The 15,638-nt window shown below is 45.1% G+C and overlaps 1 protein-coding gene across 3 annotated transcripts in view; it reads left to right on the top strand.

Moving 5' to 3' along the window:
• Positions 1-12,891: 12,891 nt before the first annotated feature.
• DPYS (dihydropyrimidinase) overlaps positions 12,892-15,638 on the top strand; it is a 97,011-nt gene continuing 94,264 nt past the window's right edge. For 2 of the 3 annotated variants that reach the window (XR_004346482.1, XM_032610223.1), the window contains exon 1: positions 12,935-13,235. Coding sequence is in view for 2 of the 3 variants with exons in the window: in XM_032610223.1 (XP_032466114.1) it covers positions 12,972-13,235 (264 nt within the window). In the remaining variant the exon portion in view is untranslated. Of the gene's footprint in view, positions 13,236-15,638 lie in introns of all 3 variants that reach the window. The other variant, XM_032610222.1, reaches the window with a different exon arrangement.

Raw genomic sequence — 15,638 nt, 5'->3', positions numbered from 1 at the left:
TTCAGTGAAATTATCTGGTGTTGGTGGATGTTCGGCAATAGCTCTTTGACAGCTCTTTTAGTATCTGTTATGGTAATTGGTCTGTGTAGTTTTTATGTCTTAGCTAGGATCATCAACCATCCATTTTGTCCATGTTTTCAAGTTCATTTGCCTAGAGGTGAGCAAAGTTACCCTCCTCTTTTCTGCTTATGGCTCTTTCCCCCTTATTATGTATTATGCTTGCTCCCTTGTTTTCTTAATTAAGATAGCTAATGGTAGACCTATTTTGTTGTTGTTTTTGTTTGCTTGTTTCCCCCAAGTGGTATGCTTTGAACATCTCTTCTGCTATTTTTCTGTTTTCCCATTAATTGATTTCCTTAAATTTCCTACTTTTTGCTTTTTTTAGTCTCTTCTGTTGTTTTTTTCTAACTCCTTGAGTTAGCATTCAGTTTAATCATTTTTATTTTTCTTAATTATTAATATGAGATTTAAGGTGTGGACTTGAGTACTGCTTAAGCTGAATCACTTAGGTGAACTATGTTGTCACTACTATTATATTCTAGGTGTTCTGAAGTTTCAGTTTTTATTTCCTCCTTAACCAACAAGTTGTATGAATGAAGGCTTTTTCCCTTTTTCTTTGCTGTTTTTTAACCCCCAGATAATGGCAGTTTGGTGTGGGTAGTGGTTTTGTTTTCCGATTCTTTTATTGGTTGTTATGTTTTAGCATCAGGATCAGAGAATGTTATGTGTATTATATTTACTGTGGGGAGTTTATTGTCTTTTCTTAATTTTAAAATACTCCAGGATCACTTTAAAAAAGTATATTCTCTGTTTACAGGATATAGATTTTAATAGATATTACTCAGGTTTATCATGTGTCATTTAGATCTTCCCTCCTGTACTTTGTCTCGTCTTATCCATCTGTCTGTCAGAGCTCCAGTGTTGGTATAAAGGAAGAGGGGGGGAACCAAGGGGCTGTGTCAGATGAGCTCTGGGGGCAATAGCCCTGCCTCAGCTCGTGTCACTCACTAGGACTGAGAACATAAGCACGTGATGAGGGGAGTCTTCCAACAAGCTGTTGGGGGTTTGGCTGCCACTACTGCTTACCACCGGCATCCACCGTTAAGCTGGAAATAAATGCATACGACAGGTTAAAAGAATAAAGGAAGAACGAGCAGATTGAATTCACAAGGCGTTTATCGAGTCCCTACCACAGACCCAGTAATGCTGACAGCGGGGACCTGCCTACTGCTCTCCATTCAAGCTGCTTGGCCATTCCCTCTCACCCTGCTGAATTCCAGGCAGAAGATGACAGCAACTTGATAGGACTCATTTTACTCAAGTGGGCCCTTGTTTAAAAATTGATAGACATCTCTGCAGAAGCTTCTTCTGAGCTAGTCTCCGAAGGCCCAAAATGTCACTTATGCCACGTTCTGTTGGTCAAACGAATCACTAAGCCCAACCCAAATTCCACAGAAAGAGAAACAGACTCCACTCTCCACAGTAGATGTAGCAAAGAATTTGTGACATCTGTAATCTACCCCAGGACAGTACCTGATATATAAGAAACACCAAGTTGCCAGAATTAATATTTTAAGCAGAAAAACAGTGCTACAGTCCCAGTAAGAAGCTCATTTGCTAAAAGGTTATCAAATTAGCTCCTCTGTCACGTCTCGTACATTAATTGTTCATATCTTAGTTGATTAGAAATACAATAGTGTAACAATTTGCCTTAGCATATTTGAATGAGAAATCATAGCATTGATGCAAATTTAGATAAGCATGTTTAGGCATTTGATGAATGTTAACAATTAGCAGTTATTTTTTAACTAAGTTTATTTCAACATGTCATAACCTGTACATTTTTTTTTTTTTTTTTTTTTTTTCGGTACGTGGGCCTCTCACTGTTGTGGCCTCTCCCACTGCGGAGCACAGGCTCCGGACACGCAGGCTCAACGGCCATGGCTCACGGGTCCGGCCGCTCCGCGGCATATGGGATCCTCCCGGACCGGGGCACAAACCCGTGTCCCCTGCATCGGCAGGCGGACTCTCAACCACTGCGCCACCAGAGAAGCCCACCTGTAAAATAGTTTTTAATTTATTAGAGGCAACATCGTGGATAAAAACAATGGAGCCACATTGCCTGTCCTGCTTCTTCCTATCATGCAGTCTTCAAGTCCCTTAATCACTTTGTACTTAAGTTCTTCATCTATAAATGGGGATAATAGGGCTGTTGGAAGATTAAATTAATGTGCGTAAAGCTCTTAGAGCAGTGCCTGGCTCATTGTAAGGACTACATCTTTGCTATTATTGTCATTGTCTGAATGTTAAACAGAACATCTCTGAAGCTTGAATTAAATCAGATCTTGTATGTGAAAAGTCCAAAATGATTCATGGTTTCCAAAGATCATGAAGATGTGCTTCCCAGGTGCCTCTGAATGCAGCCACTTCACCTGGGATCATCATGGAAGTGAACCGGCAGCTCGAAGCCAAAAGGGGAGCAAGAAAAGGGGGAGAAAAAACAGTAGCAGCCCACTTGTGATGAGTTGAAGGGAGCTCCAAGACCCAGGAAACAAGATCGTGCTGCTCTTGGGGCCTGAGGAAATTACCACAGTGACTGAATCTGGAGAAAAGTCTTCACGGGTCTCCTAGAACCTAGTAATTTTTAGATCACTTAGTTCTTCCACTGTAGCAAATGTGCATCCTCAACATCCAGAGGGAGAGAAGCCTCATTTTAAGGGTTTGGGGAAAGGATAAAAGAAGCCTGATGTCTCTGAGCAACTGCACCAGACTTGGCCTGGCACCCTCAACTTCCCAGTTCCATGAAGCAAGGGTGGTAGGCTTCTCCGTCACCCACGGAGTAAGACATGCCTAACTCATGGGCGGGTTCTTAGGTTGGGAATAACAACAGTGGTTGGGAGGATTAAATGAGAGTTAATGAGGATTAGTGAGTTAAAATAGTGACAGTTAAGTGCAGCGTGAGCGCTCGGTAAACCATAAATGTGGCTACAGTTGATGATGGTCAGGTTATCAATGCACTGCTCACCCTTCTCTCTTCCAGCAGCAACTCTGTTTATGTCGGGTTTTCCTATAAGATTTCATTTGAACAAAGGGTTTTGAGAGTTAATAAAATTTAGAAACCAGTGCTAGAACATGACAAGACTAAGTTGCCCTATGCTAATCTAGGGCACATGGTTTACTGATCATGAAGTACCTTGAAAAGAATTCACAGAGTGATTTCAAGTAACGATACCGAGATGTCAATTGGAGTGGATTTTCCCACGTGCTGGAGGTTGGCTAAAGCCCAAAGAAGCTTAATATCCTCCAAAAAAGGGATATGTAAGCTTTACTAAGGAGAAATAATAGAGTGGTGGGAAAGCATGGACTTTGAAGTCAGACACATCACAGTTTGACTCCTGGCTCTGCTACTTTAGGAGTTTTATAACAATAAATCACTTGATATCACTAAGCCTTGTTGTGTCATCTGAAAAATGGGCTAACATCCAGGCTTAAGGGTTACTGTGAGGATTAAACTAAAGAAAGAAAGAAGAGGTTGAAATAAATTTTAATTGTGATTATTACAGACTCATTTTCAAATAAAAATGACCTTTTTTTCGAGCTCCCCTCCACTGAGTGTTATGCATTTTGTATATTAGTAGAGCTTTCTTTAAGAGCATATTTCTTATAGTAATCATTGTCCTGTTTTCTTGATTACAGGGCAACTTATGGCTGTATCTCAATGAAAAGTAGATTCACTAAACAAAGGTAGAGTGGCATCTTGGCACAGACGTCTTTATTTTATTATAAAAAGGCCAAAATTGTGAACTTCCATAGTGCCCCAGACCAAGAAAGATGTGGCTACACGCTATGGACTTTGTAACATATGTTGAGCGAGTATAGATAAAAGAAATACAGAGAAGTTATTTCTATTAAAAAATTATAGTAACATAAACAATATTCAAAAACTTTTCTCAATTTCACTACAGTATCAAATTTCACTTGAATATTTATATTTCTCTCATCTGCTGAGCTCTGATTTCAAGAACATAGAAATTCCTTATCTAATTTGGCTTTTAGATTTAGTCTTTACTTACCTTAAATATAGACTTTGTTATTGTGCATTGTGTGAATTTCAACTTCACTGGGTTCTTATTACTTTCCTTGGGTTGGAACTTACATTATTGCTGTTTTCGATGGAGATTTCACCATACAACATAACTTCCATTTCTCTAGCTCATGAGAGACGTTAGCCAAGTGCACAAAGCAATTCTTCGTAACCTTTTCCTAGATTTGGAGTGAAAATAAACATCCATGTTTTGAGTACTTCCTGAGAACCAACCACAGTACTAGATATATCACACTTTGTTTACCCATTTATCAAATGATGTATGTTTGAGTTATTTCTACTTTCTGACTATTAAGAATAATGCTACTACAAACATTCATGTACAAGTTTCTGGATATATACCTAGGAGTAGAATTTCTGGGTCATAGGGTAACTAACTTTGGAGGCACTGCCAAACCACTTTCCACTGTAACTGCACCATTTCATTCCTACCAGCAATGTATGAGGGTTTCAATTTCTCCACATCCTTGCAATGTGAAAATATAATACAGCAAAGAGTCATACTGCTTCCAATCCCAATGAGAAAGGCACTTCCTGAAGCTTCTGCTGATGTTTGAGAGGATAAGACCTACCCCACAGATTTGTCCTGAGGATTAGAAATGAAGTACGTCAGGTACACAGTGAGCTCTTCTTAGGCATCACCATGGCCTGTGATAGGTCTTTGAATACAAAAATAAATACCATGCAGTTTTCATTTTCCAGAAGCTCACAGATTAGTGCCCTTAAGTACAATTACACAACAGACGAGTAGTTGGAATTATCCTTGACCTTAAATCATATTTTCACTGTGCTTGCCTTGTCTAATACTAAATACCTCTCACAGCAAGCAGAACAGTAAGTTTCTCCCAAGACGTATTTGTTTAAGATGAACAAAAGTTTTAATAAAGAAGGAAGATACACAAATCTAGTCCCTTCCAGTTATATTAGAGAAATAAAGTGTAAAATGAGATGGCACAGACAGTGCAGAGACAGAAAGGTTCTAATTCAGAGGGTGTGGGCCGGGGTGGGACAAGTGCAGGTAAAGGGGCAGCACCTTGACTACTATCTCTCTGTATCTTACGGTCTTCCTTTTACACTGATGCCTCCAACATCTGGGGCATCAGTGTCGACACTGTCCTGTCTACATAACTGTAAACAGTGTCATGAGGGCTCCAGAACAGGCACCTGCTGTCCCTGCTTCAGCCCCAACTGTGGTCATGCCCAGGACCTCCCAGGATTCCTGGAAAAGTTGAGGTAAATCCTAATAAGGTCCGCCTCTGAATCTTTTTAGCTTTAGACCTTGACAGCATCGACAGCAGGGCGTAGGAAGCGTTTTACTAAGTTGCAGAACCGAAGTTGAACTCTCCAGAAGATACCCTGCAACTTACTTTGTTTCCATGTCTCAAGTCAACAAAATACAAAAGTAGATCAGTGGTTGCCAGGGACCAGGGCTGGGGGAAGAGGACTGACTGCAAAGGGGCACCCGGAAACTTTTCAGAGTGATGGAAATATTTCCTATCTTGATTGTGGTGGTGGTTACATGACTGCATGTTTCTGTCAGAATTCATAGTACTATACACTTGAAAAGATGGATTTTGCTCTATGTGCTTTACTTTTTTGTTTTTTTGTTTTTTAAAGAAGATGTTGGGGGTAGGGGTTTATTAATTTATTTATTTTTGCTGTGTTGGGTCTTCATTTCTGTGCGGGGGCTTTCCCTAGTTGTGGCAAGCGGGGGCCACTCTTCATCGCGGTGCGCAGGCCTCTCACTATCGCGGCCTCTCTTGTTGCGGAGCACAGGCTCCAGACACACAGGCTCAGTAGTTGTGGCTCACGGGCCCAGTTGCTCCGCGGCATGTGGGATCCTCCCAGACCAGGGCTCGAACCCGTGTCCCCTGCATTGGCAGGCAGATTCTCAACACTGTGCCACCAGGGAAGCCCTATGTGCTTTACTTTTTGTTAAGTAATTAAATATATAAAATATATATTTTATATATAAAATAAAAATAAATATATAAAATGCATATTCAAACCCTCTTTGGTCTACATAGCAAAGTCCAAGTAATTTTTTTTAATGATTTACTCTTGACTCTTAAAAAAATAAAACTTTCTCAAAATGAAATCTCAGAGATGGTGGTTTCTGCACTCTCATGTTCATTGCAGCATTGTTTCCGATAGCCAAGACATAAAAGTGTCCATTAACACATGAATGGATAAAAGTGTGGCATATATATATATATATATATATATATATATATATATATATATACTGTGTGTGTGTGTGTGTGTGTGTAAAATTAATAAACAGAAACCTCAATCAAATAGAGCTGGGAGACCAGAGGGGGAGTTCTCACCTCCTGCATCCATAGCAGAGCCCCGCAGGAATAATGACTCCCCCTCATTCCTGGCAAGGACTCAGCCAATGAAAAGCCATGGACTCTGTCTACTGTAGCCCTGGCAGCTTCTTTTTCCCTCTATTAAAGCCTGCTCCTTCCCTTGCCCTGTGGCTTGCCATGGCTGGAGACCCGAAATTGCAATCCTTTGCTGATCCCAAATAAACCCATCTTTGCTGGAGAAATATCTGGCAGTCTATTTGTTTCAGGTCAACAAATGGAATATTATTCAGAAAAAAAGAAGGAAATCCTGCCATTTGCAACAACATGGATGGACAGTGAGGATATTACGCTCATAGTGAAATAGGTCAGAGAAAGACAAATACCACATGATCTCACTCACATGTGGAATCTAACAAAACCAGACTCATAGAAACAGAGAACAGATTAGTGATTGTCATGGGCAGGGCTGTAAATGAGTGAAGGTGGTCAAAAGGTACAAACTTCCAATTATAAGATGAATAAGTTCTGGGGACTTAATGTACAGCTTGGTGACTAGAGTTACCAATACTGTGTTGCGTACTTGAAAGTTGCTGAAAGAGTAAATTTTAAATATTCTCACCACACACACGTACACAAAGTTGTAACTATGTGAGGTGATGGATGTGTTAACTCACCTTATTGTGGTAAACGATTCACAATATATGCATATATCAAATTATTACTTGTACCCCTTAAACTTACACAGTGTTATATGTCAATTACATCTCCATAAAGCTGGAAAAAAATCTCAAGATCAGTAAAATAATTTCATAAGCTTGTGGATCTTACATTTTAAAAAGTGAAACTATTAATAAGAAGAAAATGCTAGAATAGAGAAATGAAACAGTTGGTTTTGCTAAAAATAATATCTAACAAGCACTATGCTATGGGCTTTACATGAATTATCTCATTTAATGTGTACAGCCCTTAATGGGTTACTACCACTATTCAAAAAATGAACGACTGGGGCTTCCCTGGTGGCGCAGTGGTTGGGAGTCCGCCTGCCGATGCAGGGGACGCGGGTTCGTGCCCCGGTCTGGGAGGATCCCACGTGCCGTGGAGCGGCTGGGCCCGTGAGCCATGGCTGCTGAGCCTGCGCGTCCGGAGCCTGTGCTCCACAACAGGAGAGGCCACGGCAGTGAGGGGCCCGCGTACTGCAAAAAAAAAAAAAAAAAAAAAAAAAAAAAAAAAAAAAAAAAAAATGAACGACAAAACAAAACAAACAGACAAAAAGCAAACCGCCCCCCCCCAAAAAAAACAAAAAACCAAGGGGCTTAGAACCATTAAGAAACTTAACCAAGAATCCACAGATGCGGACTCACCTGGTGGCGCAGTGGTTAAGAATCCGCCTGCCAATGCAGGGGACATGGGTTCAATCCCTGGGCCAGGAAGATCCCACATGCCGCAGAGCAACTAAGCCCACAAGCCACAACTACTGAGCCCACGCACCACAACTACTGAAGCCTGCGTGCTCTAGGGCCTGCATGCTGCAACTTCTGAGCCCGTGTGCTGCAACTACTGAAGCCCACACACCTAGAGCCCGTGCTCCACAACAAGAGAAGCCACCGCAATGAGAAGCCCGTGCACTGCAACGAAGAGTAGCCCCGACTCGCCGCAACTAGAGAAAGCCTGCGCACAGCAACGAAAACCCAACACAGCCAAAAAAAAAAAAAAAACAGAATCCACAGATGATAGGTGATAAAACCAGAGCTCAAATCTAGATCAATCTGGGTCCAAAGTACAAGCTTTTTAATTTTACTTTATTACCTTATTTCTAATCAAGAGGGAACTTCCTCTATTTCCTTAAGTATTATTTTACTGCTGAAATATATTTTGCTAGGAAAGCTCAAAAGAACTTGGAAACTGTGGCACAGTACGAATGAGATCAAGGGGCAAGAGAGTTTCTGGAAGCATACGTTAGTGCTGCTGACAGGGCAGAAGAAACCTCTGAGCCGAGCCTGGTGCTCCTAGGCCATCCCTTGAGAAAGCAGCGTCTTTTTGTTCAAGGGGGACAATGATAGGCACTGTCATAGGCTGAGTTATGGGGCCCGAAGATACCCAGATATCCTTCTAGTCCCTGGAACCTGGGAATGTTACCTTACATGGCAAAAGGGACTTTGCAGATGTGGCAAAGTTAAGGATTTATCGAAATGAAGAGATCATCCTGGATTATCTAGGTGGCATGTCCTGAAAGTTTTCCCCCAAGGCAGGTCAGTATTGGTATGTTAGATCTGGACTCACTAAATTTGTTAATTTGTTACAGGATGGAGCACTTTTTTTAAACCCTCATGACATTAGTTAGCTGAGCAAACACAAAGACCAGCTCCCCAATATTTAGATAACAGTCTGAAGCAGCTTTGCAGCCCCATGTCAGAAGTGCTAGAGGTATAAAGAGTGATGGATGTAGGAGCTCATTCCGGATTTATGCTCATGATTTACGTAACCTGAGTCCAAATGCAGCCAGGATTTGAACCTGGCTTTAGAGTTTGGACTCACATATTGAGTAAATTACAGGTTCCAGAATGAAAGGCTTACCTCCAGCGTTTACTGTTAGGTGACCTTGAGCAGGTCATTTGACCTCAAAAGGCTCCTCTGTTAAACAGGGAAATAGTATTTAGCTCAAAGAGGTGTTGTGGAGGACGAAGTAAAGTAAGGCATGTGAAGCATTTGGCTCAGTACTGACTTGATTCAAGTACTCAATAAACCTTAGCTCCCGCTGCTGGTATTGTTATTCAGGGCTATTATTTCCTCGTTCTGCCTGGGAGGTTCAGGGAAGACTGCCCTCTGGAGTTGTGCAGTGGCCAGCTTTCTCTCTCTGGTCCTACAGAGACCACTTCCGGCTGCCAGAGAGAAAGATGTTGTCCCCGCTCATGAACGAAAGGTCCCACCGAGCTTCATCTCCCAATGACCTACATCGGGATTTACACTCTGTGCTTGCCACCCTTTCCAAGCACATCCCCTCTGCCTCAGTGGAGGGACCAGAAATAAAAGAGCCCCAAATCTAGAAGGCAAGTCCTTCTTGGTCTCCAGTCCACTTATCTAGACCTGAGAAGAGTTTAACTCTAGGACTATGCCAGGCACTCTGTGGATGGGCGTCTTGTCCCTGTTCACAGAATCACAAGACTTTTAAAAGTGCAAAGGCTGGGTCTTACAAGATCTTGTCAACTTAAGCTCCTCGTTTTTCAGTTGAGGAGATAAGAGGCCCTAAGAGTAAGTGCCTTGCCCAGACTCACACCAGAAGCTTGCATCAGAGCCAGGATTAGACTCCTAATTCCCAACCATGCTGCTGACCCGCCTCTTCTATTGCTGATTCAGGTATAACCTCATCACCCTGCCAGGGACTTTGATCCCAGCGAGGGCCAGAGGACTGGGCCTGCCCACAGCCCCCAGCTGGGGCGTATTGGAGACGCCCGGCCCTGCCGCCTCTCTCCTTGCTCCCTCTGACTCACACACCCTCGTTGTCTGCTCTTTCTGCCCCACGGACAGCTTTTCCTCCAGGGGAAAAAATACCCTGAAATCCCCTCATAGTCACAGGGGCCTAGAGTAGGAGTAGGGGTGTGTTTGGAGAGTAGGGAAAGCAAACTCAGTGACTCCAGGGCTGCGGAGGACTTAAATACACCTGGGCCTGGTGGATTTGTTTCCCCAAAACCCTGAGCCGCTCAGTGAAGGAAGTCACCCTTTTCTGCTCTGCCTTTCTATCCCTTTATACCATCAGTCAGGGCTGGGAAGGCCTTCCTTTCGAATTGCTCTCACCGACACTTCAAAGTAGGTATGTTTCTGTGGGTTAAGCTTTCACAACCTTTGTAGCCCTCCTTTGAAATGAGTCCTCTAGAGCTTCCCTGATGGCTCAGGGGTTGAGAGCCTGTCTGCCGATGCAGGGGACACGGGTTCGTGCCCCGGTCCGGAAAGATCCTACATGCCGCGGAGCGGCTGGGCCCGTGAGCCATGGCCGCTGAGCCTGCGCGTCCGGAGCCTGTGCTCCGCAAAGGGAGAGGCCACAACAGTGAGAGGCCCGCGTACCGCAAAAAAAAAAAAAAAAAAAAAAAAAAAAAGAGTCCTCTAAGGAGTAATGAGTCCTCAGACACACTTTGGTATGTTAGTCAAACAAACTGATTCTTTCTCCAACAAGAAGAAGGCAAAACAGCAGGAGTCTTGCTTCCTGCCTCCAGTGCCAAGATCATCGTGTCTGGGATTACTTGTTTCACTCCCACTGAGGGCGTGTGTGTCTAGGTACAGAGGTGGCTGAGTAGGGCAGAGAAAAGGGAGGTGAGGGGTTTCTGAGGACAATCTTCCCCTCTGGGCACTTTTGTTTGCCTCCCACCCAGCAAGCTGGTGGACGACATCTGGCATCTAGTCATGCCTGGCGTCTGGACAGTGGTGGCCGGAGAGGGGGAAGACACCTTCTGCGAAGCTGGCTTTTCTCCTTAAACTTACCCAACACTCTCTTCTGTGTGGTCAGTGAATCTCAATGAGCTATTTCCTCCTGCTTCAGTGACATTCTACAAATCCCCTTTTCTGATCAAGTTTGAGTTAATTAAACGTGGAGAGTTTACGCTGCATTGTGTTACAGGGCTTTTTGTGATATAAAGTGTCTGAGATTAAAAAAACCTTTGAAATCATCATCTGAGCTTCAGAAAGGATGTCACAACCACCCTGAGACCCAATCTTACTTTCCTAGAGGGCTGTTATGTGTGGAGCTTGGCGGAGTTGCGTATGTATTATTATTCTTTTCACCTTTACACAATGGTCTTTTGACAATAATTGCATAACCTTCTTGGGCTTCTTGTTCCTGGCTTGACAGCCAAATCTATGGCACTTTACTGATGTTTCCTAATTTTTAATCATTTTGAGGTTTGTGTGATCTGAGACTTGAGGAAATTTGATAATAATAACATCTTGCATTCCACTATTAAAAATGTCATCTCTCCGGGGTCACATGTGACCACCTACTCCCCAAACTCGAAGTACCTTCCCATCCTCTGTCAGTTGACGGTTGAAAATGACAAAAGAACCAAAGTAAACCAGCTGAAGCAAACACCGGAGAGTCTGAAAGAGGGGACATCAGGCATGGTTGGTTTCAGGAGCACCAACGGTGTCATGAGAACCCAGTCCCTCTCCATCTCTCCTTCCTGTTCTCTGTGTTGGCTCTGTTCACAGGACTATTCTCTTGTTGTCTTTTACTCCCTCCAGGATTCAAGTCCAGCAGGAAAGAGAAAGCTCTTCATCTGCTCAATCTAACACAAGTTAGCATCAGCTCTCACTGAGCACGGTTAGTCTTCTTGGGACCCGTGTCATCCCTTAACACATCACCGTGGCCGTGAGGACTTCCTGCTGTGACTGGCAGTGCTTAGATAAGCAGATCAGTCCCAGAGCCGGAGGTCCCATCAGTTCCACCGAGGTGAGTGTTCTGAGAATGCACGGGGAGGATTTCCTGCCAGAGAAACTCCAGTGACTGTTGGCAGAATGAGGATGGAACAGCACACGTCCACCACACTCCCCACCCTTCCTATGGCATTCGATCTTGGTGCTCCTGAAACCCCGCACTGCTGTCGTCCCTCACGCAGGGCTCCCCGAGCTCCCTTCTCTCTCACTGCTCTGTCTACTCTTCATCCTTCTCCCCTGGGAGGAAAGGGGTGGTCCACAACTGTCCAACCCTATCCCCTCAGCTTAACCACGTGGAGGTCACACTCAACTTGCCATCACCTTCTCTGTGCCTTTATCCAGCCTGTTCCCTCGCCCAGAACATCATCCCTCTTCCCAGCCCTTATCTCTCCATGTCCATATCCTCTGTGTCCTAGTTCAAATACCTCTTTGTGAATCTTCCATATCTAATTTCCTTCAAGGCAGAAATAAACTCCCCCTTTCTTCTAAACTCGTATCTTTAGCCTCTCTCGAAGGCAGAATTTTCTGGTTTATATATTGTTATCCATTGAAATATGTATGTGTGTCACTGTTGGCTCTTAGCTCCTTGAGGACGAGAATGTCATTTATCTTTACTCCTCGCACAGTTAAGAATATTTAAAAGGAAATCCAGATCAAGTGGTTCTTCGGGGCGTGGGTATTTTCATTGTTGCTGGTGGTGTCTGTCTGTCTCCCTCCCTTCCTCTCTCTCTCTCTGCCTGTCTCTCTGCGTTACGGTACAGACACACTCTTTATAAAGGGAAGAAATGAGGTAGATTTTTTCAAAGTGCCTTTTCTTAGAAAGGAAAACAAACGTCCCTCGTCTTTAAAACGACCTCCAAGACGTTTCCCTTCCAATGACTGGAAGGGAAAAATCTCGGTGTACATCTAGGGTCTGGACGTACACCTGGATTCAGGGCGGCAGAACTTTCAGGTCTGAAGCCCGCTGACCTCGGGGTCCGCCCCAGCCTTTCGCGCAGGCCCAGCCCCCCGGGGGTGGAGCCTCTCCTCCCCCGCCCCCTCGCCACGGGTCCTTGATAAACCCGGAGCCCGGCGCGGGCGCCCTCCCCGTGCCCCCGGAAGGAGGGCGGCCCGCAGCGCGTGCGACGCTCGCCATGGCGGCGCCGTCGCGGCTCCTGATACGCGGGGGACGCGTAGTCAACGGCGACTCCTCGCAGGTGGCCGACGTGCTGGTGGAGGACGGCGTGGTGCGGGCGCTGGGGCGCGACCTGCTGCCGCCCGCGGACGCGCCGGCCGGGCTGCGGGTCCTAGACGCCGCCGGCAAGCTGGTCTTGCCCGGCGGCATCGACACGCACACGCACATGCAGTTCCCCTTCATGGGCTCGCGGTCCGTGGACGACTTCTACCAGGGCACCAAGGTACACGCCTCGCCGCGCCCTGCACCCCGGGACGCCCGCCGAGCCCTCGGCCGCCTCTGAGGCTGCGCCCCCGGGGCCTGGCTGGGCCGGCTCGCGCCGCGCGGGGGTTTGAGGGGGCGGGAGCGAGCCGCGGAGGGTCAAGGCGCCCACGCTGAGCTTCCTTCTTCTAGGTGGTCCTCCTCGGTGGCATCAGCCCGGCTTTGGCTAAGCCGGGCGCCCCCTGCTCTCTTTGGGTAATTGGCAAGTTTATGGCAGCCTATTCCCGCACCCTCGTTTCTCTGCACCCTTCCCCCAGAACCTCTCTTTTTCATTGGGTGTTCTGTGGAAGTCCACAAGGCCTCCATAAAATCGATAGACTCTTTTAAGTCGACACTCCCAGCCGTTTGTCCCCATCATCCATCCCTAGCCCAAACCGAGTGAAAAATCCATTCACCTAGAAGTTACTGCCGTCACTCAAACGTTGGCAGTGCGTGGAGGGTGATAGTGATGAGCCCACGCGTCCACAGTCTTTGCCTCCACCCCCCAGCCGAAAAAGTACGACGTGGACAAGGGTTTCCAAGAGAACTGTTGCAGAAATGGTCTCCCAGCACTCACACTTGACCTGTCCCCACCACTTCTCCGACGTGCTTGCCCCAGGGACATTAAACACAGACCCTGATTTTTGCTGTTTGAGCACCTGCATCTTTACTGATGGTGTAGGAGGATCAGATCACAGGTCCCCAGGTGAGGGAGGCTTGCGTTTCTCTAGGCACAAAGGCCTAGAGGCTCAGTCTATGAACAGAACCTTAAACGGATCTTCAGAGCTCCCGAAACCAAAGGAGATGCACAGGGCAGCCTTACAGGAACATAAAGTTAAAACCGCCCGCAGCACTTTGGCTGGAGCCAAACCTACACCCTCCTTGAGGCTTGCGTTAGGGGATGTGGTGGGAGAAACGGCTCTTGCAAAGTGGAAGTATCGATATCCTTAAGGTCTAAGCTGTCACTCACGGATGCGCGGGTTTTTCCTGGTGGGCCACGCCCTAGTGTGTGTGAAACAGATCAGTCTGTTTAGTGCAGGTACAGGCTGCAAACACTTAACAGAGCAGTTCTGAGGATATATCCGTTACCCAACCGATTTCTAACAGTTTCACTCTCCCTACACCTCTCTCCCTCGACGTTCCCCAGTCCTCTAGGATAGACCAGAATGTTTCACACAAAAAAGAACCATCTGACCCAGAGAGAGGAGTCTGGGGCAGGCTGCTGTGCCAATATTTGCAAAGCGTCCTCCTAGTTACTAATTATCAACCTTTACCATCAGGACAATGGTCAAAGTCGTTTGTAGGAAGGATGGTTATCTGTTGTGAAGAGTATTCATTTTTCTCTCTTGCTAAAACGTGAAATTTGCTAAATTTCAATGAATTTATGTTGACATTTAAAATACGTTTTTTAGATATCCAAGCTATACATGATTACAGACAATTGGAAAAAAATAATAAGAAAGTAGAAAGAGGAAAAGTATTACCCATAATCTCCCAGTCAGTGACAACCAGTGTTTTGGTGTATTGTCTCTATGGTTTTCATATGCTTTATTTTACATAATTGAGGTTGTATTGTGCATGTGTGTGTGAATGTGTGTACCTGTATTATAAAAGTTTTGTAACCTGTTGTATTCAGTTACAGTACATGCACTTTCTGTTACCACAGACTCGTCCTTCACTAAGTGCATTGCTGATGGCAGGGCATTCCATTGACACCCCCATTTGCCAAGTGGGGACCTGCTGCTATGGCTGACCGTCAGTCACCAGGCCCTCTAGCATTATTCCCCCTCATTATTTCCCTTTCTCTGATCAGGGTTCCAGATCAGAAACAGCCAAGAAGCGGGCTTAGAATGTTGCCAGGGCAGGACATTCCTTCTCATTCTCAAGCTTACCTGTGCATGCCCCAAGACCCTGGGAGGTGGTTCTTAGTTTTCTATCTGTTCTTGGCCATTCTGGGATTCCAGTGTGGAGAGGTTTACGATTCCATACTTAGAAGGCAGGCTTTTGTAGCATATTATGTATAGTCTGTTCTCACCATTTGAAAGAACTTACCAGTTGATTCTCTAGGCGTTTCTGTACTTAAAGGTTGTCAAAACATTAAAGGAAAACATGTTTTTCACGAGCTTAGGATCACAAGCAGAAAATGCTATGGTCCGAGATAAGGTCAAAGATTTAGCAAAGACTAAATTCACGTGGAACATTGAACAGTACTCACAAAAGGGCAAAGTTGCAAAAGTCTACTCTAGAATTGGTTGCTTGAATCCCAGGACATCCCCGTCCCACAAACAGAGGAGGCTCCGTAAAATGGAACCAGCCAGGTAAATACAGATAGACATGAGCATTAAAGTATTGGCCTGAGTTCTGAAAGAAGGGCATTGTGGAGTTA

This window comes from Phocoena sinus, chromosome 17, assembly GCF_008692025.1.
Source record: "Phocoena sinus isolate mPhoSin1 chromosome 17, mPhoSin1.pri, whole genome shotgun sequence".
Classification (NCBI taxonomy): domain Eukaryota; kingdom Metazoa; phylum Chordata; class Mammalia; order Artiodactyla; family Phocoenidae; genus Phocoena; species Phocoena sinus.
This window is presented reverse-complemented; position numbering and strand designations above follow the sequence as displayed.